Source organism: Argopecten irradians, chromosome 3 (assembly GCF_041381155.1).
Source record: "Argopecten irradians isolate NY chromosome 3, Ai_NY, whole genome shotgun sequence".
In the NCBI taxonomy this organism is placed as follows: Eukaryota; Metazoa; Mollusca; class Bivalvia; order Pectinida; family Pectinidae; genus Argopecten; species Argopecten irradians.
This window is the reverse complement of record NC_091136.1, coordinates 50,470,316-50,495,237: the sequence shown is the minus strand read 5'-3', so window position 1 is coordinate 50,495,237 and position 24,922 is coordinate 50,470,316. Positions and strand designations below refer to the sequence as shown.

Here is a 24,922-nt window from a genome sequence, read left to right as displayed (position 1 = left end):
TTGTGATTATTGTTAATTTGAAACCTGGAAGGATCAAGGATTATACCAGGACATTCGCATACAGATAAGTAACACTTTAAATCATCGTACTACTCTTGTACCACCACCAATTGCTTTAGACATTGTAAACCATCTCTGTATAATATTGTATATATAATTAAATTGTGTTTTGAATTTAGCTGCTGGTTTCTCATTTCTGTTATCTTTGGTCATAACAATATTCATGATTTATTTGTTTTTTCCTGCCCAACAATCTGATGCAGGAAGGGCAGGACTCTGTCACCTCTATCCGCGAGGACTATATGGTAAGATTATCATACGATAAACAAAATAGCATGCATTCAACTGCTGATAAATTATTGCATAATGCTTTTCAAACAATACACAAAATAAATTTCAATATAAGGCCAATCTGAATGACGGGAAAGCATTTGTAAAACTATACATTTGTATATATGCGTGTAATATCATAGAATGAAATTAACAATGCTAGATAAATTTAATGTTTTTTTTTTCTTTCTTTTGGCTTTAGACAGTGAAGGAAAACCGCAGGAAAACACGAACCGCTGCATTGAGATATCAGAACGATGAAATAACTGAAATGATCAAACTCGGTAAGCAGGGATCATTCAATTATTTACGATTACATAAATAAAATGCCATGACCTCCGGCAAAATGACAATTGATCATGGCAATGGTAACATTACTTTTAAATTCAATACATTTGTGAAAAGATAAAAAAGGTATGCAGATTGTTGGACTTTTCCCTTTAGGAGTACCAGTGTTGTTTTAGCTGGGTGTAAACAAGACAGTCTTGACAAACTGATTTTCATGTCAACGCTATGCATGCATGTACACACTACAATGCACACCCCATAATTGGAAATAACCAGCGCACTCCTCACGTCACTACTTATCTGTTATATCTAAAATATGTCCAAGATATTAGCTCTGTTCCACCAAGAATGTTCGTGTTCAAATTTGGTGACAATCCATGTCCAGGGCCATGTGAGCTAATAAGTCACCACAGATTCCATTACGTAATATGCACATTTATACATGTGAATTCAAAATATATATGTATGCGCTATTTCAAGAGTCAACTAATATTCTTCAATCTTAGTATAGCCATTATGTAAAAATATCATATCGTAGATAAACCGCCATTGTGTATGTTCCATGTTTTTCGTTTGGCATTTCTTTTGTTGGGGGATATAATCCAATGTCAACAAATATTTATGATAAATAGTTTACTTACATTGGTAGCAAGAACTTTATTTCAATTATAACTTTTTGTATAACAATCCACATTAAATACCTGTAACTGGTTACAATATGAAATATATATATATATATATAAATTATATTTTGACATTAAGGAGTTACTTCCCCGTTATTGCTTGTGTGAATATTTGTATTAAATGTGTACTTGTTCATATACTAATAACTTTGTCTATATTTCTTGCCACTTGTCACCTTAAGGAGAAGACTTAGATAGGTATTGCCTTCTGTCTAATTCTTTTGACTGTAAATAATATGTCAATAAAATTTGTTAAAATTGAAATTGAAATTAATTCTGATTGACGCTTCGGTTTTACAATTTCGACTGTTTCCAGATAGCAGCTATGTTTACAAGACCATTTTTTTGACCGTTCGATATCCTAGCTTTATCTGCACGGAATAATGTCCTAAAAAGAATGAAAAGTTAAATATATTTGGCCTTTAAGAACAGAAATGTTATATCGGTTTATATGCAAACATATATACTTGACAGAATATAATTGCACATATCCAAAATTCTTTATGTCTAAGCATAATATTAATAATCAACGTACCGTGAAGATGCAGTAAGCCACTGTATAAGTTTGTATCTTAATTCACCAGATATGAATTATAGCTTTTGACAGCTCAAACGATAGTCAAAGGCTTATCGGATACTTGGGTAAAATGCATTTCGAAAATACAAATAAACGTATTATTCCTTAGTAACAAATCAATGTTAAGGACTTTACATATATAACCAAGTATGCGAATTATAGTATAGGCTATGGTTTATAGTACGTCATCTAACTTAAAACAAGTGATGAACATATAACACAGCTGCAGGATTATGCCTTCACTCTTGCACCATAAAAGGTTATAGGTTAAGTTTCGAACCAAGGTCAGCACCAAGACTTTCGTCGACGTCCATCTTGATGTCAGCATCTGTTGGATCGCTAAACATGGAGGATTCCTGTAAACACAAAATATACATAACAGAAGGATATACAGTTGTAACAAATAAAAGACAACATACAACAAGAAAATACACTATTATTCTATCACTATCCAATACACTATCATTCCATTACTATCCAATACACTATCATTCTATCAATATCCAATACGCTATCATTCTATCATTATCCAATTCACTATCATTCTATCACTATCAAATACACTATCATTCTATCACTATCCAATACAATATCAATCTATTACTATCCAATACAATATCATTCTATCACCATCAAATAAGCTATCATTCTATCACTATCCAATACACTATCCTTCTATCACTATCCAATACACTATCATTTTACCACTATCCAATACACTATCCTTCTATCACTATCCAATACACTATCCTTCTATCACTATCCAATACACTATCATTTTACCACTATCCAATACACTATCCTTCTATCACTATCCAATACACTATCATTCTATCACTATCCAATGCATTATCCTTCTATCACTATCCAATAAACTATCCTTCTATCACTATCCAATACAATATCATTCTATTACTATCTAATGCACTATCATTCTATCACTATCCAATACACTATCATTCTATCACTATCCAATACAGTATATATATATATCATTCTATCACTATCAAATACACTATCATTCTATCACAATCAAATACAATATCATTCTATCACTATCCAATACAATATCATTCTGTCACCATCAAATAAGCTATCATTCTATCACTATCCAATACACTATCCTTCTATCACTATCCAATACACTATCATTTTACCACTATTCAATACACTATCATTCTATCACTATCCAATACACTATCATTCTATCACTATCCAATACAATATCATTCTTTTACTATCCAATGCACTATCATTCTATCACTATCCAATACAGTATATATATATCATTCTATCACTATCCAATACACTATCATTCTATCACTATCAAATACAATATCATTCTATCACTATCCAATACAATATCATTCTATCACTATCCAATGCACTATCCTTCTATCACTATCCAATACACTATCATTCTACCACTATCCAATACACTATCCTTCTATCACTATCCAATACACTATCATTCTATCACTATCCAATACATTATCCTTCTATCACTATCCAATAAACTGTCTTTCTATCACTATCCAATACAATATCATTCTATTACTATCCAATGCACTATCATTCTATCACTTTCCAATACAGTATATATATATCATTCTATCACTATCCATTACACTATCATTCTAACACTATCCAATACACTATATATATCATTCTATCACTATCCAATACACTATCATTCTATCACTATCCAATACACTATCATTCTATCACTATCCAATACACTATCCTTCTATCACTATCCAATAAACTTTCATTCTATCACTATCCAATACAATATCATTCTATCACTATCCAATACACTATCATTCTATCACTATCCAATACACTATCATTCTATCACTATCCAATACACTATCATTATATCACTATCCAATACACTATCATTCTATCACTATCCAATAAAATATCATTCTATCACTATCCAAAACACTATCATTATATCACTCTCCAATACACTATCATTCTATCACTATCCAATACACTATCCTTCTATCACTATCCAATACACTATAATTATATCACTATCCAATATCATTATATCACTTTCCAATACACTATCATTTTATCACTATCCAATACACTATCATTCTATCACTATCCAATACACTATCATTATATTACTATCCAATACACTATCCAGCTATCACTATCCAATACACTATCATTCTATCACTATCCAATACACTATCCTTCTATCACTATCCAATACACTATCATTCTATCACTATCCAATACACTATCCTTCTATCACTATCAAATACACTATCATTATATCACTATCCAATACACTATCCTTCTATCACTATCCAACACACACCATTGACATGACAACGTACCATAAATAAATCCAAGTATATTGTGCAAGTTACTTTAAAATCTTAAATGACAACAAAAGCTGGTATTTGAACCAAGTTGATTATGGTGCATGTAAATATATGCATTTTGCTATATTTTTCAATTCATGCGATTTGTAGAGAACCTTCCTAAAGTACTATATGGAGCCATATTGCTGATTTTGTTACTTAATCACATTCAACACTTTTTTTAGGCTACCATGAAATTGATGCTAACCATTTCAAAATATCTACATGCATGTGTATTTATAATCTCGATATAAATACAGATTATAGTAGCATGCTCACCACGTTTTCATATAACGGATTATCAAACCCAAGGCCGTTATCATAGGAAGGCTGTTCCTCTACCTCTGAGAGTTGTAGTGACGTAGGCATCATCTCTAGATCTAAAGGTTTTTCATTCTTAAAAGGAAAATATTCAAAGATATATTAAGGCTAACAAGGTGAAAATATTTACATGTGTAAAAAAGAAAAGTTGGTGGAAATAACTAAATGATGCGACCCTAAACATTTTTACATTCTACCATTTCAACATGTTTTACCATTTCAACTATAGTATCATATATTTGCCTTCAGTCACAGTATACAATTGTTTCATTGAAACCAAGTTTGACCGAGGTAGCAGGAAAGACCAAGGAAACTTTCGAATAAGGCGCATGTAACAGTACAGTACTACAGTTGTAACTGCCTCACACCTGGCCATGCGTCCAGGATTTGCAGCATCAACATGAGATATTCATGAAAAGAGTCCAAATACTAAGGAGGGCTGAAGTTGGTTGCGAGTTCCTAGTTCCTAGTTCCGTTTAATAAACGGAACTAGGAACCAGACCCGAGTTCCGTTTAACTTAAACGGAACTAGGAACCAGACCCGAGTTCCGTTTAAGCTTATACGGAACTAGGAACCAGACCCGAGTTCCGTTTAACAAAAGTACTGGCCAACGAGCCGAGTTCCGTTTATTAGGATTTCTACCTCTAATTGAATGTTCAATTACATATTATATATCGGAATCGAACTCTGAGTTTTCAGCAGGGATACGACACAGAATTAATCTCTATAACACAGATTTTCTTAAACGGATCTGACACCTAGACCTCAGTTCCGTTTAACTTAAACGGAACCAGGAACCAGACCCGAGTTCCGTTTAACAAAAGTACTGGCCAACGAGCCGAGTTCCGTTTATTAGGATTTCTACCTCTAATTGAATGTTCAATTACATATTATATATCGGAATCGAACTCTGAGCTTTCAGCAGCGATACGACACAGAATTAATCTCTATAACACAGATTTTCTTAAACGGATCTGACACCTAGACCTCAGTTCCGTTTAACTTAAACGGAACCAGGAACCAGACCCGAGTTCCGTTTAACAAAAGTACTGGCCAACGAGCCGAGTTCCGTTTATTAGGATTTCTACCTCTAATTGAATGTTTCAATTACATATTATATATCGGAATCGAACTCTGAGCTTTCAGCAGCGATACGACACAGAATTAATCTCTATAACACAGATTTTCTTAAACGGATCTGTCACCTAGACCTCAGTTCCGTTTAACTTAAACGGAACCAGGAACCAGACCCGAGTTCCGTTTAAGCTTATACGGAACTAGGAACCAGACCCGAGTTCCGTTTAACAAAAGTACTGGCCAACGAGCCGAGTTCCGTTTATTAGGATTTCTACCTCTAATTGAATGTTCAATTACATATTATATATCGGAATCGAACTCTGAGCTTTCAGCAGCGATACGACACAGAATTAATCTCTATAACACAGATTTTCTTAAACGGATCTGACACCTAGACCTCAGTTCCGTTTAACTTAAACGGAACCAGGAACCAGACCCGAGTTCCGTTTAAGCTTATACGGAACTAGGAACCAGACCCGAGTTCCGTTTAACAAACATACTGGCCAACGAGTGGAGTTCCGTTTATTAGGATTCCTATCTCTAACTGCATGTTCAATTACCTATTATATACAGGAATCGAACTTAGAGCTTCCATGAATAATACAGCACAGAATTAATCTCCTTAACACAAGTTTCCTTAAACGGATCTGACACCTAGACTCCAGTTCCGTTTAACTTAAACGGAACTAGGAACCAGACCCGATTCCGTTTAAGCAAATACGGAACTAGGAACCAGACCCGAGTTCCGTTTAAGCTTTAACTGAACTAGGAACCAGACCTGAGTTCCGTATAACCCCACGCTTGTATAAACATTTGTTAAGCTCATCTGACCTGAAGGGCCTGATATCGAATATAATAATATATGATATCTTATATAGTTCGATCAAATTCTGGATGGACCTTGCTTCTTCAATAAATTTTAAATTGGCTTGCCATATTTACAGATATCTTTATCTAATCCCCATGGTAAAAGGATTTTATTTTTAATTTTAAATCTAACAATGTTTCATCGAAATATTTAGATTTCCAGATTATTTTTCTCCATTTATTTTTATTTTTATGTGAAGGAGTATTTCAAATTAATATTTTTCTGATATTTTAATATCTTGTTAAATTGATGTGCATTTTATCGAACTGCAAGCATAAACCAAAACTGCCTTCGAAATATACATGTATATTGTACCTATTGATCTTGGTTAAGAATATCCTTCCGTGAGTCAACAAAATAGATCACGAAGAATCACCTGTTTTATGAAGTAATTGTCACAAAAACTCTTACAGTTGGAAATAGCAAAACAGGCTTCACGATTTGCTTAATTTAAATCTCCATCATATAATGATGCTTTCAATATCATATGATTATGAGTGCAAATCATTAGTGGTAGAGAGTCAGTCCCAGCATTTTTACAATTTTGAATTCGTTTAAGGATGCTACCATCGCAATATGAGTACGATCCCATACTTAATTTCAGAGAAAAAGTCGTTTATATGGAAATAAACAAATTGACCCCTTTTGGCCCCGCCCCTCAGGCCCAAGGGGATAAGCCACACCCTTTTTATAATTTTGTATCCTCGCCCCATACAGATACTACCTTTGCAATATGAGTTGTTATATATCGTGCTTAGTTTTAGAGAAGAAGTCTTTTATAAGGAAATTAGAGTTTTTTTTCAATGTTAAGCCACTTTCATGATATAATACTTTCTATAACTTTATAATTCAAATTCACTACATACACCAATTTTTATAGCCCTGAAAACATTATATTTGAGAATCCCGTCTCCCTACCGTACCTTATTTCGTACTCGACGAGAGTATATAGAATGATGTCCCTTCCTAAACACCTCTATGTAGCCCCGAGGCCAAATGACTGAGAATGAAAGGGAGGGAGGACAGAAGAGTGGAACCCCATAAAGTCATTGTTAGTTTTACATCATGTAAATTGGTTTTACATTGAAAAACCTCAATTTCTTTACAGTAATACGCTACTATAACTTTAGTATGCGAATTTGTCTTTCTTACCGTAATGGCGAGTCCGCAGCCAGGCAGCCCAGTCAAATGGTAAATGTAGGGGACAGGCCCCAGGCAGAGAATATATAAAACAGGGTTGAATGAACAAAGGTAAAAACGGATATACCTCTCCGTGGAAAGAGGTGCACCATTGTGAAACCTGCTCGCATAAGGTTAAAAGACCATAAATGCATTTAATGTATACTGAGGAGGAACAGTCACAGACTGAGTCATCGAAACTGGGCCCAAGGAAAACAGTCCATCAGAGTGGAAGGACAGAGACCGGAGGTGAAAGTAGACTGACCACGCCAAACGGCAGAAGACATTGATGTCCTGGTACAAGGACCTATTGCGGAGAGCCAAAGAAGTCGCAAGGGCTCTAACCTCATGAGCCCTCACCTTGCATTCCGCATGAGATTGATCATTAGACGGCTCATAAGCAATCTTGATCACCTGACATATCAATGTGGAGATGGACTGGAAGGAGATATCCTGCTGACCATGTTTTAAGGTCCCGACAGGAACAAAGCATCTGATAATTCTCCCCAGACTCAATAGAGACTGACAGGAAAGGGATTCTAATGGAATGGGGCGAAAAACCTGGTTCCCAATTCTTTGCCCAAATTTCAGGATCAGTGAGAATGGTAACGGCAGAGCTAGCTCTTGCCCATGAAATACGCGAAGAGCGAAAAGACAATGCATAAATATCACTTCTCATGTGGCCTGAGGCAACAGCAAGCAGAAAGACAGTCTTAAAAGTTAAAAACTTTATGAAGTCCGATCCTAAAGGCCCATTAGAAGCCGAAGCCCCCATTTATGACTCTAAAACGAGTTCTAGGTTCCACTGTGGAGCTAACTACTGTACGTTAGGCCTGTCCAGATTGAACCCCCGAATAATGAAAAACAAAGAAATGAAGATCCTACCTCTGGTTTACCACGGAAAGAAAGTACACTGGCAATAGCTGTGTGATAGCCTGCAATAGTACATGATTGTGCTCCCTAAACAAGACAGAGAAGGAAACTCGCAATCAGCTGGGCAGAGGCCATGACCGGATCAATCTTCCTGACGCCAATCAAAGAAGATTTTCCAGCGTGACTGGAAGGCGGCAGAGGAGAAAGACCTAATTAATCGGGCGATGCGAGCTGACATATCCGAAGAAAAGCCTGTCTGAGCTAGGACTCCTGAAATCACGTCCAAGCGTGAAGGTAACGTCTGGGGCCGATGCTAACGAAAGACATTTGTTTTTGGTGAGAGAACGAGGACGAGCCACCAGAAACGACAAGAGCTCCGAAAACCAGGGTTGACGCGGCAACAGTGGCGCTATCGGAAAGAAGGAGCAATAATGCTCCGGAAACTTCTGTAGAATCCTGCGTCTATGGCCCAAGCCATTTGGTTTGCCACGGAGAGACAAAGGTTGACAACTGATTATTGAGAAAAGAGGCAAAAAGGTCGAGGGATATAGATGCCGTTCTGTCATAACCAGCTGGCGCCCCCTGGAGATTATCCGCCAGAACATTTGCGCTTCCTGGAAGATGCTTGACTAAAATTGTTAACTGCATTTCCTTATAGATAGGAATAATACGGAAATACTGATAGCGAGGGCACAAAGGTCGTGAGTTGGTGTCCCTTTCTCTCCAGATAAGCGACCACTGTAGAGTTGTCCGTAGCCATTCAAACTGCATTGGAATGCAGAATCTTCTAAAATGCCTGCAGAGAAAACAGAAGAGCCATCATCTTCTGCATGTTCCCCAGACCACTCCATCGACTGGCAATGGATGTCGAGGTAAGCCCCTAACACTTCCATGAACGCATCCGTGAACATGATAACGGTGGGAGCTGGCATGGACGACAACGAAACCCCCTGAAATACATTTGTAATTGCCTTTCAGAGTACACCACCGAGCAAACCCCATGAGTTGAGATAACACACATTATTTAGATACCAACGAGGGGCCAGCCGTTGAAGGTCAGAGGAATATCTCTGGCCTTCTCGAATTTCTTCAAAGTTGGAATGACAATGCCATGAACCGCGTGGAAACGGTTTCCCAAGAAGACAATGTTTTAAGAAGGGGAACCTCATACTCTTTAAGGAACTAAGCCAACTCTAAGCAAAAGTTTCATGACCAGACGGGTGTTCCGATCCAAAGATTCCCGAACTAGATGGATCATTAGGAATTCGTCGACATAGTTGTGAACATGTCTTCCCTAGAGTGCAGAAATCACACTACAACCAGCAGCAGTTGATGGGACACCAAGCTCCAAACCTCTTGCGGATCAGAATTATTCTGGAATAGAAGCCGAGTGTGTAGTCCATAATAGGCACCTCCTCGACCGCGCCCTTTAAAAGCATGGTCCTTAGTTCCTCCCGGATGGAAACTGCCGCCTCCGGATCCCCCGAAGGAGGGAAAAAATACATACTTTGACACAAAGTGCGGATGCCGCAAGTATGGAATGCCAAACCGCTCCTTCACTACAGAAAAGGCTCATGGGTCCTGGGTGATATCCTTCCATTGACTCTAGAAAGAAGGTGGACTGACGATCTCCTACAGGAAGATGAAAACGAGGAAGATCGAGACCTTCACAGATGGAGAATTGTTGCCTTACCCAAACCCTAATTTACGAGAGGAGGACTTAAATCTGAGACTGGCTGAATTCTCAAGAACAGACCTTTCGTATGGAACGAGCAAGGACGGAGAGACGAATCAGGAACTTTTCGTCTTGTCCCAATGATTTGTACTCTTCCTACCCTTCCCAATGTTACCATTGAAATAAGGCTTTGACTTCGGTCGCATATAACAGTGGGAGCAGAATTTCTAGCTTTCTTTTTTGGTGGTACTGACCTCTGTGAGGTAATGGCCTTCAACGTCTGAATTCTCTTCAAAAAAGGCAGAAGGGACCACGTCTGACATTGACGAGTAATGACACCTTCAAAGAAGCCAATCCTCTCAATGTCCTGTTCAGGGCAGAAGTTTTCAAGTTTATATATGACATTCTGGATGGAGAGACGCAACAGCCTCTCCATCGTGTGGTGCTCCTTGGAGCCGAACACTACCTGGTTCATTGACCAAGTTTCCAGAGTTCAACACTCAAGCTTAGCAGGCAAAGAGGACGGCAGTCTATCGTATATTGCATAACCAGGGGCTTGAACCTTTGACCAAAACTGAGGTGCAACAGGGCTAACTTAAGCGTGCGAGATGAGGAAAAATTTTTCTTCATAACTCGAGTTAAGATATGAATGCCACTTTTCCTTGTTAGATAAACACCCGTCATATTGTCCAATGAAAATGTCCAGTTAAACATCTTATTACACGTGGGAATCATAATAAACGAACTCATTGGTCAGTAAAAGCACGTCAACTGAATATGGAATTTGATTGCGTTGGGTTAAAAGGAACTCGGGTCTAATTCCTAGATTCATATGATCTTAAACGGAACTCGGGCATGGTTTTTCGACTCCGTTTCTACGCTATATTGAGTTTTTCTGTGATTATAAGTTCCTAAAGGTTCCGAAGACGATTACTGTTAAATACTAGAACACTGACACGTCAAAATAGGCCCCGCTCAAGGTGCTTTGCGATTAGGAAAAGTAATATCTTGACAATGAAATGTACAATTGAAGCTCTGATTTCGAAATGATTGATGACAGTATATATTACAAGATATCTTAGAGGATTCTTGGCGCGTACCAAAGAATGATGTATGTCTGACGAAAGAGGAATATTTTCTCTGCTTTTTAAACAATAAATATTAAAATCCAAGATGACTGCCTCTTGGCCATCTTGTTGATTTTGTTTGATTGAGTTGTATGGCCCATTTGGGGCTATCTTGTTGATAGATCGGTTCAAAAATGCCTTATACGCAACTAGGAACCTAGGGGAAACCAACCTCTGAAATTTCAGACAGATCCCTTTGGTGCTTAATAGAGATAAATATCTTCAACTACCAAAATCAAAATTGTTTCTCTGTCGGCCATCATATTGACCGATTGGCCCAAAAATGAAATATGCAGAACAAGGGCACTAAGGTAACCTACATCTGCAATTTAAGAAAAAAAATAAAAAAGAACTAAAAAAGGACAGGCGGACGGACGGACGGACGGACGTACAGACGGACGGACAGATAGACCGACAACCTGATTACTATAAGGCACCCGTATTGCGATACGGGGCACTATTAAGCATCAGGATATTCATTAAAGTCTTTAAAGGCAATGTATAGGCCAACATCGGCTTAAACAGAACTAGGAACTGGTTCCTAGATCCGCATAATATTAAACAGAACAGAACAGGTCTCGTTGTCGACTTCGTGTAAAGAAATCTACACTGAAATGATTTTTACTTTGATTACATGGTCATGAAATTTCAAAGACAATTCCTGTAAAAATATATCTAAAAAAGTCACATCTATGCAAGCGTCGGCTCTAAACTGACCTCGAGTCTGGTTCCTAGTTCCGATCAAATAAACGGAACTCGAATATGGTTCCTAGTTCTGTTTGAGCTTAAACAGAACCCGGGTCTGGGTCCTAGTTCCGTTTAAGTTAAACGGAACCAGGGTCTAGGTGTCAAACCCGTTGAAGAAATTCTATGTTGTATTATTCATGGAAGCTTTAAGTTCGCTTCCTGTATTACAATGGTAATTAAACATCTTATTAGAGGTAGAAATTCTAATAAATGGAACTCGGCTGCTTGACCAGTATTTGTGTTAAACGGAACTCGGGTCTGGTTCCTAGTTCCGATTTAGTTAAACGGAACTGGGGTCTAGGTGTCAAACCCGCTGAAGAAATTCTGTTATATAGAATAATTAAGTGTTGTATTATTGATGGAAGCTTTACGTTCGATTTCAGAATTATAATGGTAATTAAACATCTTATTACAGGTAGAAATTTTAATAAACGGAATTTAATATCTTATACGATGCAGAAATCCTAATAAACGGAACTCGACTCATTGACCAGTATATTTGTGTTAAACGGAACTCAGGTCTGGTTTCTAGTTCCGTTTAAGTTAAACGGAACTAGGGCCTGGTTCCATGTTCCGTTTAAGTTAAACGGAACTCGGGTCTGGTTCCTAGTTCCGTTTAAGTTAAACGGAACTGGAGTCTAGGTGTCAGATCCGTTTAAGGAAACTTGTGTTAAGGACATTAATTCTGTGCTGTATTATTCATGGAAGCTCTAAGTTCGATTCCTGTATATAATAGGTAATTGAACATGCAGTTAGAGATAGGAATCCTAATAAACGGAACTCCGCTCGTTGGCCAGTATGTATGTTAAACGGAACTCGGGTCTGGTTCCTAGTTCCGTATAAGCTTAAACGGAACTCGGGTCTGGTTCCTAGTTCCGTTTAAGTTAAACGGAACTGGAGTCTAGGTGTCAGATCCGTTTAAGGAAACTTGTGTTAAGGAGATAATTTCTGTGCTGTATTATTCATGGAAGCTCTAAGTTCGATTCCTGTATATAATAGGTAATTGAACATGCAGTTAGAGATAGGAATCCTAATAAACGGAACTCCGCTCGTTTGCCAGTATGTTTGTTAAACGGAACTCGGGTCTGGTTCCTAGTTCCGTATAAGCTTAAACGGAACTCGGGTCTGGTTCCTAGTTCCGTTTAAGTTAAACGGAACTGGAGTCTAGGTGTCAGATCCGTTTAAGGAAACTTGTGTTAAGGAGATTAATTCTGTGCTGAAGTATTCATAGAAGCTCTAAGTTCTATTCCTGTATATAATAGGTAATTGAACATGCAGTTAGAGATAGAAATCCTAATAAACGGAACTCAGCTCGTTGGTCAGTATGTATGTTAAACGGAACTCGGGTCTGGTTCCTAGTTCCGTTTAAGTTAAACGGAACTCGGGTCTGGTTCCTAGTTTCGTTTAAGTTAAACGGAACTCGGGTCTGGTTCCTAGTTCCGTTTATTAAACGGAACTAGGAACTAGGAACTCGCAACCAACTTCAGCCCTCCAAATACTAAATACTTTCTTAACTGGAGAGTCAGATAATAGCAGCAACTACTTCAAAAGGAAAACTGTCGTTTTTATACTATGGAGGGATTGCTTATCTCAATGGTCGAAGATTTGGAATCTAGGACGGAGGGCTAAACGGAACTTGGAACTAGGAACTCGCAATCAACTTCAGCCCTTCACCTATGATATTTTTGAACTACTGCCAGTTGCATCATTTAAAGGATGCAGTGCCGTGAAGATAATTACATGACGTAATAAAATCGATCTGTACTCACTGATAGAGGATTACTGCCGTACATCGGATTGTCGAACCCTTGTGATTGTCCACCGACGGTTTCAGGTACATGTGGTGATCCGCCAAAGCTGAATGAAAACGACGGAGGCACTTCTAATCGTGGTTTAGGGAATGACGGCTTAAACGATATTCTGTCAAACATCTTAAAAGCAATATCGTCGGGTCCCCTAACAAAACAAAAGGAAAGGTAATGAGAAACTGTTCTGGAGATTTTTGTAACTCCTTTCCACGCACGATACATATGTACTTCATCGTAACGTTATGTACGATAATACCAGTCCAGTATCTGATGAAATTTAAATATTGCATCAAAATAAACTCTTTTTGATAATAATATTTTCCATATTCAAAAAGAGTATAATTGATTTTTTTATTTTTGAAGAATATAACAATGAAACACACGTAGCTGATTATATAGCACATTATACGTTTCCTTATATTCATATTCCGTAGACCGTGCTAGGAAGCGGAGCGCTTACTATTGATTTCGGATTGGGCATGTAAGCTGTGGATAATACTTTAATAATCATCAATGATATGGTTTATTCGGTTTGCATTAGCATTGAATGCGTATAATGTAGACTTATCAATATTTATGCATATATCTTGGTAATTCATAAGGGGGCAAATCGACGTCATGTTCTCACAAACCTGGTTTTTCGACGGTAGAATAAGGTACCAAGGAATAGACAGTAGAATAAGGTACCAAGGAATAGACAGATGAGAACGACTATAAGTAAACCCACAACGATTCCTGCTATCTCACCACCCGACATCGCTATCCCACTGGCTGTAAATGAAATACAAAATTATTGTTATTCTGGTAACCAGTCTACTTTTTTCCAAAAAACATAATCATTCAATCTTTTGCTTTTTATAAAACAAAAGTAACCTTATTTTTAATGAAGATTGGCACATATATACCGTGCGATTCGTAAATTGGTCGGACTTACCTGTTTGTGCACTGTGTGCTGGGTTCTGTCTAGATCCCTTCGATGTTCTCATAGAGACGCTACGGATAGCGTATTTAAATCCCCCGGCATTATCTGGATAAAACAATGTACTATTACACGTTTGTTTTCAGTCTTGAGCTGCACTTTGTAATACGTCAGATTGGACGTGCATGGGTTTTTTCACTGAAGACACTAGGGTATGACCAAATAAACGTATTGGCAGGTCTGCATGGTGGAAGAATTACCGTAATACAATGTATATTGACACTTTGTATCAATCTAAAAAACAGAAGATTCCTGCTAACGTAGTGTATACGAATATTTACTTTTCGATCTTCAGAGTAAGACATAACAGATAAAGAAACCCTTATAATACTGTATATCTCTTAAGACATGTTTACCATTGTCTAGGTCTGTTTTCATCTCCTTGCCAGCCTGGATACTCGCGTCACCTGATGTATCAGATAGTACTATCTGTATGTGGCCGTCCGACATCTTAGAAACGATGTATTGGACGTCCTTGTATTTGTCCCTGTTGTCTAAAAATCGTCTCTGCAAACCATCACGTAATTCGGCAAACTTAAACCCAGTTCCATATTGCACAGATAATATGGCTCCTGAATGAAAACGAAACGTTGAAATGATGACAACAATACATCTACATATGCATTAACATAATTAGGTCTATCTGGCTTTATTTTGCAATTCTGATAATATATACAATGGTTAATAATTCATATAGCGGTCAGATTACAGAGAGCGACTTTCAAAATGGCTGCTCAAAGTAGCGATGAAACAAGACATCGTTTACAAAATGGGAAGGTTTTTTGTTTTCTATACATGTCACTAAATAATATATGTGCGTATGGAGAGAAAAATATCTTCACTAGCGATGTGTGCCAGTATGGGAACCACTGCAGTTGAATTAGTTCTGTAATAGACCCTTACAAGAGGTAGGTCAACCTGATTTGATTTTCCAGAATATAGTTTAGAAGGCTCGAGTAGGGATTCCGACGAGAGACATCTATCAAACGTCCTAATATAAAAGAGCCTCGAGGAAGAATCTCAATAGGGATTAGTACAACTATAGTGAAGTGAAATGAGTACCTACGGTCAGACCATGATGTCAAATTGTGGTTTACAATTTCATGACAAATTTCTACAGTGTTATCATTAATTGTAAAGTGATTTCTGCATAGGCATAACAAACAACAATTTTACAGTACATAATTAATGTGTTGTAACTAACGTTTATAAGGCATCTGAAGCTATTTGAATGATTTTTACAGCTTAATTCATCAAACTTTTTAATTTGGTTTTCAATAGATTAATCGGCTCAAATAGCTTTAAATAACATGTTAACTTGAACCAAAGTAGTTAATATGCATGTTCAGGAAGAACAGACGTTATTTTAATAGTTTCTATTAAATAGGATTACACCAAAAACGTACCACACATCTCACAACAAGACCCGGACGGACGTATAGGATATTTGCATTTGATCCGTGAGCAGTAGGGCTTCCTGTATTTACAGATACGCTGCAATATCTGTTGTAAAAGTAAATAATGTCTTCGTTTACAAATATTACATAGCTAATGCAGTGTACATGTAATTGAAACGATCTTCTCACAGAAAACAACACCTTTGTCAAATTATATCTGACCATAACAAAATTAATTCGAATTAAAAGAATACCTATACATATTAATGAAATCATACAAAGTTATCCAAAATACGAATGATCTCAGAATAATCAAACCTTTTAGATTTACACGTTTATTGATGAAAAATTACGAAATTTGAGAGAATGAAAATTAAGGGAGTTAGAGGCTGGAGCTCCGGAATCAGTACCGCTCACCCTATTAAACCATTCGACCATAACTTACATCTACTCCATCGTTTCCACATGCACAACCTGTCGGATCTGTACATTGTCGTCTGGCAATCTGCACAGATGACCTACTTCCTGTATCATGAGGGATGGGGAACATTAGTTTCCCATCATTGGTGTTGAGGAAATCAGAAAAGCCTCTTGTTGCATATGCCTAAAACGCAAACCAATGCTTGGTATTTAAACAACGTAGAGTCTACACCTTTCAGAACGTAGATGCAACTCTAATATGCATACTTCTATCCCTTGACAGTAGGAACACCGATAATATGAACTTAACATCCCAGCAAACTACGATCAACATGTAGTCTTACAAAGGATATTAATATAAATAACTTATTGATCTAAAAGATATGAAATCTGATCCAGATACCTACTCTTTGACGTTGTTTTGGCACCATATTAAAGTAAACATAAGCAATACAATACTTTCATGCTCTTAATGTTAGTGTTTTAATATGTTATGACTTTACCAATCAAGCTAAACAGCTATGTCTGCATAATCTCATAATCATCATATGCACAATGCCGTATAACACTTTACATTCATCTCAGAATCAGAACATATTTAATGATTATATTATAGCATCGATACATAAAGATATTATACAGGCTCATATAATGCGATTATTAACCAAAATTTGACGTCAGGCGACACTTACAACTCGGTATGTCATATAACCTGTTGTACGGTATTACTGAAAATAGTATTAAGTCTGCCAATGTAATGACTAGAAGTGTTTGACAATATAAGAAGGTCTGACGAATCTCACTGTTAAACAATACAACAGAAGGCGTATTGCCGAGTATTTCGTTGATTTTGCACAGTTAGGATAAGATGGTTTGTTTTATAAATTCCGTAAAGGACACCCATATGTTTCAATTACATATTGATCACAAAGTCGACCTCATTCATTGTGACGTCAACACATATACGATAAAATGATGTCGGGAAAAATGACGTGACGTCATCATTACGACGACGGCGGGACAAAATGGCAGTCACCGCTGAGTTTTAAATATGTTGACGTACCATTCTTCAAAATGTAGGTTATTGTCGTTAAAAAAGTTTCTTACATTTGTGTTCATTTCATATGAGATTTTATGAAAATTGTCTCGAAGTTTTAATTTTTGCTCGCCTAGGGTCGCAAAAAAAAAAAAAAAAAAAAAAAAAAAAAAAACAAAAAAAAAAAAAAACTGAGACTTCTTTCATAAAAATAGCGTTATATAATCTTAGGTAAAGCCTATTTGAAAGCGCAGCAGTTGATCCATTATTTTATTTATTTATTTAAACTATAGTTTAGATGACAGATTCATATGAAAGCGTTATCTCCCTTGACTCGGCGACAATCGGAACTCGGACGATGATTTCTTATTGGGTTAGATGTTATTAATTTAACGTCCTATTTACAGCCAGGGACATGTAAGGACATGCCAGATTTGTTGGTGAGGAAAACCGGAGTGCACGGAGAAAATTCGCCGTACAACGGTCAGTACCTGGCAACTGTCCCACATGGGACTCGAAATCGCGACCCAGGAGGTGGAGTCCTTAACCACTCGGCCACCGCGACCCCTTGATTTCTTATAATGTGACTTCATTGAATTACTGCTAGAAACCGTTTCTATTAGAATCCTAACCTTTCTGAATTCCTAACATTTAATACATACACAGAAAAAAATAGCATTGAACATCTCTACTTTCATTTTGTGCACAAATACCTGACTGCAGCTACATATCATTATCCGTTGCCTGGCGGAATACACCGAAGCGGTAGTGTCACATAATTACAAACGACTTTTAAGCTAAGATTATGGACAAAATGTAAATTTAAGATTCTGTTAACAATCCCTTTTGAAGGTTTACCTTTCACCGATGTTTTAGTATGGATATCAAAGTGTATAGTTTATAATCACGCGAGAGGGTGACTTTCATTACGGTCTTGCGATCTTGATGTTGTTGTGATTTCCGTTTCCTGTTTGCGACAAAGGTTTTTCAACTGTACATATTAGATATATGGATTATTTACTTAGATTTAAGTTGCCGAGACATCTCTACCAGAAAAGTTCGCTTTGAGAACGGACCTTTCGGCCCGTTCCAGCTGCTCTCTTTATGAAATGAACACTAATTTAAGATTCTATATATAGGTACATGTCCGCTTATTTATTTACTCTAACAATTTACTTACCGTCCCTGTGATCTTCAGAGTATTTACTGATAGAGTCAATCCAGATTCTAAGTTAACGAAATATGAATTATGCTTTGGAAACACGACATCGTCGGTCTTACAGGGAACTAACTCCGAGTCGAGAACTCGAGAATCACAACTTCCGGTCACTGTTTCCGATGCGCACCAGTTAGAGTAATCTAACCAATCGTTGGGATGGGTCAGGTGGTACGAAATCTCTGTAAACAGGAAACCGATATATCATAGGTTAATAGTAACTGCCGCACATACTGACCGATAACTACTGTCGGATAAACTTGTGCTTTATCCGCCAATACGAAATACTTTATCCGTCAATACGAAATGCTTTATCCGTCAATACGAAATACTTCATCCGCCAATACAAAATGCTTTATCCGTCAATACGAAATACTTCATCCGTCAATACGAAATGCTTTATCCGCCAATACAAAATGCTTTATCCGTCAATACGAAATACTTCATCCGTCAATACGAAATGCTTTTTCAGTCAATACGATCACTTGAATTTGTCTCATTTGGGAAGGAACTTTTTAGTCATTCAGTCCTGCTAAAAAGTGACGTCACATTCATCGGAATGACGTCATTTTGACGATATCAAAACTTTCATATGGTGGTGTCGTCTTCTATTTACTTGGCTCATGCCAAAGGTATCACAATTTGTAAAGTTATTCTTTGATGGTTAATTATTGTTTTGTTTAGTATTTCTAAATCATTGCAGTGATATCAACCACTGAACAGAACTAGTGTGAAGGCGCTTATAAATTAAATTCCCCACGGTAGTAAAAAGGAGTACACTCTCATTCCGTTTAGGGAATGAATCTTTTCCTGCGCTTCAAAGAAGGGTCTCTCTCTGAATGAAACCAAAGTCAATAATCGACAATTTGCTTTCGTTTTGAATGCCATCTGTAAGCTTTCCTAAGTCTTGCACCAAAATAAACTTTGTATTGTAAGATACAAACCATGCATTCTCTATGTAGGTATAATAAAGTTCTGTTTTACCGGATAAATTAATTGACTGTTTTGTATCTCAACATTTATTACCGATGTTCGTTATTGATGCAATACATCTTAATTTGATTTCCACATGTTTTAGGCTGCCCCTTTGAAACTAACTACAAGGGTTTCTTTTTTGTTTTTACTAAATATACAAACCAGATCCGGAACTCAGACATTCGGCACTATGGTCCGGTTCGTTTGAAAAAGCAATGGTACTTCCATCCCCAAGTATTAACTCTCCATGTCTAGGTAATATCTAAAACATGATAATAACTATTCTTAGTTATGATATTTGTATAGCTTTAGTTCAAATTCCTGAACATATGGAAGCTTTATAACAAATTGTACTAACGAATAACTTCACTATACTTACGATCTGCTGTAGAGTTGTGTTGACCTGTACGTAGATGGCCGGGCTTTCCTCTGGGATGACGACTATATCATCGCCACAAGGAATTCTCTTTCTGTCCCAGTTGCTGGGGTTAGCGAAGTTGGCATTCGGTATCCAAACTTTATATAAACACATTACCGGAGATGTTGCTAAAACGAAATGATCGGAAAACAATGAAGACATATTATTTGATCTGTAAAAGATATCATTCAAATATAAAGCCTGATAATACCTTATCTATTGTGGGTTTGCATTGTTACAAGTTATTTACTGATGCGCAACCATGAGAACAAATGCACGATTGGATATTGGATGAAATCTACACAGAACAAGACACAACAACGTAACGGACTTATGTCGATTTTGTCCAATCATTCTAACTGAATAAGACCGAACCATTATCCATGACGGAACCACGCAAGTGAAAAGACATAAATATCACAATTGGATGCTATTTTGTTAATTTTTATAAAGGATACACATATCAGATTTTGATTTTCCATAGATTGCCCTTCACACAAACACAATCACAATCCATTAAAAAATGTTAGCGTTTGATGACAGATTCAATGTGTGTTTTTTTATCTTTGATACGCAGTATGCCTCCTTTAACAGATTAACACGGACTTTACCTCCTCTCTTCAATAATAAGTCAAGTTCTTAACAACAATTGCTCATAAATTACTTATTATTATTAAATCTATTGAATATTACCATTGAATATTAATTTTGAAAGCGGATTCCTAAATAAATGTTGCAATTACACTCCGTATACAAATTAAAACCAAAACAAGTATATGACAACAGAAATTAGTTATCAATTAAAACAATATTGAATATCAGATAAATACTTACTAATTGAACATAGAAATACAATAATGATCCCTTTAGGACACTCCATGCTTTCCTTGTGTAGTGGTGAGTGATTCTCGTCCAATGTATTAGGGGGCGTCACCCCGGAACCAATGTCAGAATTACCCTGGAGTGTGTATCAGTGCCGCGCGGTGTCAGGTTCCGTAAGTACAGCCGTCCTAGTCACCGCTGATAAGATTTTAGTGATCAAATTATTTATGACTTTTATTGGTGAGCCGATAACAGCTCATATGTATTAAACCATTACCGTCCATATAAAGTATGTTCATTACCCTTGAAGTATATATTAGACTAGATAAACAATTTTGTAACCTTTTGGTTTGTTTATTTTTACGTCCTATTAACAGCCAGGGTCATGTAAGGACGTGCCAGGTTTGTTGGTGGAGCTTAACCACTCGGCCACCGCGGCCCCCTTTTTTTGTAACCTAACATTATGACTAAAACACCAAAGTCGTCATTGTCACTAATCTCATTTGTCCATCTTTGCATTATATTTTAAGGTTTCAAATAGTCGATTTAATGCCTATATGCATATAATAAACATTCATGAACCTAGTTGTAGCTGATTGGATATATACACAACAAAGTATAGTCCTTGCATCACATTAAAGCTTATTTGTTATGGAAATAAAGATTTTGATGAATTACCATAATGACTATGGACTTAAATCATAGACTTTTCAATCCGAAAGACATCATTCCTCAACTTTAATTTTGCATAATGTCATATTTTCCGCGAAATTAGTTTGTATATCAAAATAAAAAGTTTAAATAAAACCTTAGTATTTTATATGTTATGTTTTGTGATGTAGTTTCATGTATTTTATTATTCCATTTATTTATTTAACGTTTTATAATTAAATGCGATACAGCCCTAATGTGCTGAAGTTAAGATTCACAACGATCACACATCTAGGAGCAGACCATTCCCGATGTTTTATGACCCATGTCTTTTGATTAAGTGTTGTAGCATTATAAGTAAACCGTCTCACTCACAAAAACACTATCCATGGACATTTTTCTACCTATCTCGTTCGAGCTGAAAGATACCATACTCGGCTCGTTGGCTGCTTACAAATCACAAAACCCTACAAATCAAAACTTCACAATACTATGCCGGTAAAATGTTTGTATAACATCTATGATAAGGACACGTACACAACACGAAAGTACCGCTGTCTCTTAAAGCATATGCATGTATACAAGGGAACCCATATTAATGTACCGTATCAGATAACAGTTTCTTAAACCCAACCAACCGAACAATCAAACTATCAAATAGTTCACCTCTCTCTTTCCTTCTTCCCTGCCAAATTATTTTTTTCTCTCTCATCCCACTCTTAAGATAGATAACACAAAAAACAATATAATTACTGATGAATGTAAGAGTGAAAAATCTGCATTCGCGATATCTATACATATATTCATATTTCATGCATATGTGGCGAACGTAATATTTGATGCATCGTTAGAAAACAAATTATATATATATATATATTTCAATTTTCACTGAAGTTGGACTCAATGAAACTACTTAAAAAATCCGGTTTCATTTGCTCATGAACTTGGATATGAACTTGGGTATCTTAACATCGGTTTTCGCACAAGAAAATATTTTATCTAGACCTACTTGTGCCTAAGAAGGCGTACATAGAGCTTCCTACTAGGTCAATGCATAGATCTAAACTGTGGTGGTTTAAAAAAGTGCAAATATTACGGACAGACTTCTACAATTTTAAAAGCATTTTTATGAACTCTCGTTTTACTGACTCTTGTGTATCATTCGAGTCAGCAACATTGCGTACCAAAGAAAAAAATAAATGTGCCATGTCCCTGTGTGACGTGTGTCGAAACTACGTTATCTAGAACGTCTCAGTTATTAACAAATGATGAAGCCTTAACGGTGATAAGAAATACTATATATTAATCAGTTGTTTAACTTGTATCAAAGCTAAAGGCTACATAAACCACTAAAACATTCCGTTCCCATCACGTTACGGTACGGTGACTCTCCATTTTGAATCGAAGCGGGAGACAACCGTATCGCACAGCCTAGACATTATATCCTTCCGCATCTTCGGTGGACCATTTTTGCAATCACTTCTGAATCTAATGTAAATGTTTTATGTTTCTTCTAGATTACATTGATAATAAAGATGTTTCTAAATAAATGTATGACAAATTGTAATATTTGCGCTATTTATTTTTAATCAGTTCTATTCTAATGACGCACTATTTTTTTACGTCTCTGTTTGTAGACTTGCACAAGCCCAGAAACTCGCAATTTTTTAAACAAAAATGTAATAGATTGCAATTGAATTGAAATATAAGGATTGAATCTTGCTTTGGTCGATTTCAAGGGGTGATGAATTGAGTTGCTCTTGAAACAAATACAGGGTGTCCCAAAAAACATGCCCCGAGTTTGACGCTTTATAAAAACTGTTTTGATAGACGGAGGAATTTGATCTATTTACCATTAGAAAGATGGTGATCTACTCTGTACAACGATATATAACAACCCGGACAAATATCTTTTTGTTAAAACTTACATTGAAAGTTGTGAGAAAGTCATATCTCTCTAATTTTGCGATTTGTTCACAAAATCAATAACTTTCAGTTAAAGAATGGGCGCGAGGTGTTCGCCCTTCTTTTCGATGACATGATGAATTATGTCCCTGAAATTCCTCACCACCTTACAATTCTGTAAATCTACTTCCTGGAGATAGACAGCATACCTGGGTGACTTTTTCATAACATTTCATTTACTAAAGTAGGGGATTTTCTGACCGCATTGTAGATTCTAATAGCTTGAGCCTGATTCTTCATGGTACTAGAAAGTCATCAAAATGTGACATCATCGATGATGTCATCATTTCTATTATGACGTCATCACATATAATGACGAAATAATCTGTACATGTGTACCCAATTAAGTTTACTTTAGATACTCCTGCTTTCCAAATCATTTTGAATTTTCAAAAAAAAAAAAAATTATAATTGCAAAATTTATTACCCGTCAAAGTGGTGACATGTTTTTGGGACACCCTGTACATTCAATTTGTTTCAAGAGCAACTCAATTCATCACCCCATGAAATCGACCAAAGCAAGATTCAATCCTTAAATGAGGCCTGGCAGACATGGGATATGTAACGAGTAGCTTTTTTATCATATTGAATCGATTCTGATTCATTCTAAATACTTCCTTTGTAAATAAAATATCAAGAGGGTTACTGGTGAGTTTTTTTCGATAATCTGTTTGTCTTGATAGCATAAGAAAGTTATTCATAACAAACATTTTAATCTTATATGAATGAGATACTGTTTTTTCTTTTTTTATTTGTTATAAAGAGAATGGTGTTTCCTTTCCGGTGTGTTTGGAGTATGGCAACTTCCATTTCATCTGACAATGTTGGTCCATTCGGCTACTTGATTCATCAGTTCCGTTTTCGTGGTTTTGATGTCGTCTGCTATTTATACATATCAAGGAGACTACGGCATTTTAATTTACAATACTGAAAGATATTTGAAAAACGTTTATTTTGTTAATTGAATTTACTGGTCTAAATGATATGTGTGTGCTGCGTTTATCATAATGTATATTTAGATGCTAAACTAGACTTGCATGGAATGTATTTTTGTTGCGTGTGAGATCCCTCTGTAAAAGGACGTTGTTTATGTGAAGGCTGACCCAAG

At 36.5% G+C, this 24,922-nt stretch overlaps 2 protein-coding genes across 2 annotated transcripts in view; both read right to left on the bottom strand.

Annotated features, from left to right (window-relative positions):
- LOC138318963 (zinc finger protein-like 1 homolog) overlaps positions 1 to 24,922 on the bottom strand; it is a 433,896-nt gene that overhangs the window by 104,857 nt on the left and 304,117 nt on the right. The window lies entirely within an intron of this gene.
- Positions 1,590 to 21,341, bottom strand: LOC138318957 (protein amnionless-like). Its single transcript, XM_069261797.1, has 12 exons — positions 21,211 to 21,341; positions 20,338 to 20,504; positions 20,121 to 20,220; positions 18,948 to 19,165; positions 16,757 to 16,915; positions 16,321 to 16,417; positions 15,271 to 15,486; positions 14,870 to 14,962; positions 14,568 to 14,706; positions 13,897 to 14,083; positions 4,539 to 4,655; positions 1,590 to 2,234 (listed from the first exon to the last, which is right to left on the bottom strand). Exons 1-12 carry the CDS (start codon positions 21,254 to 21,256, stop codon positions 2,139 to 2,141), a joined length of 1,635 nt encoding a protein of 544 aa, XP_069117898.1. The 5' UTR covers positions 21,257 to 21,341; the 3' UTR covers positions 1,590 to 2,138.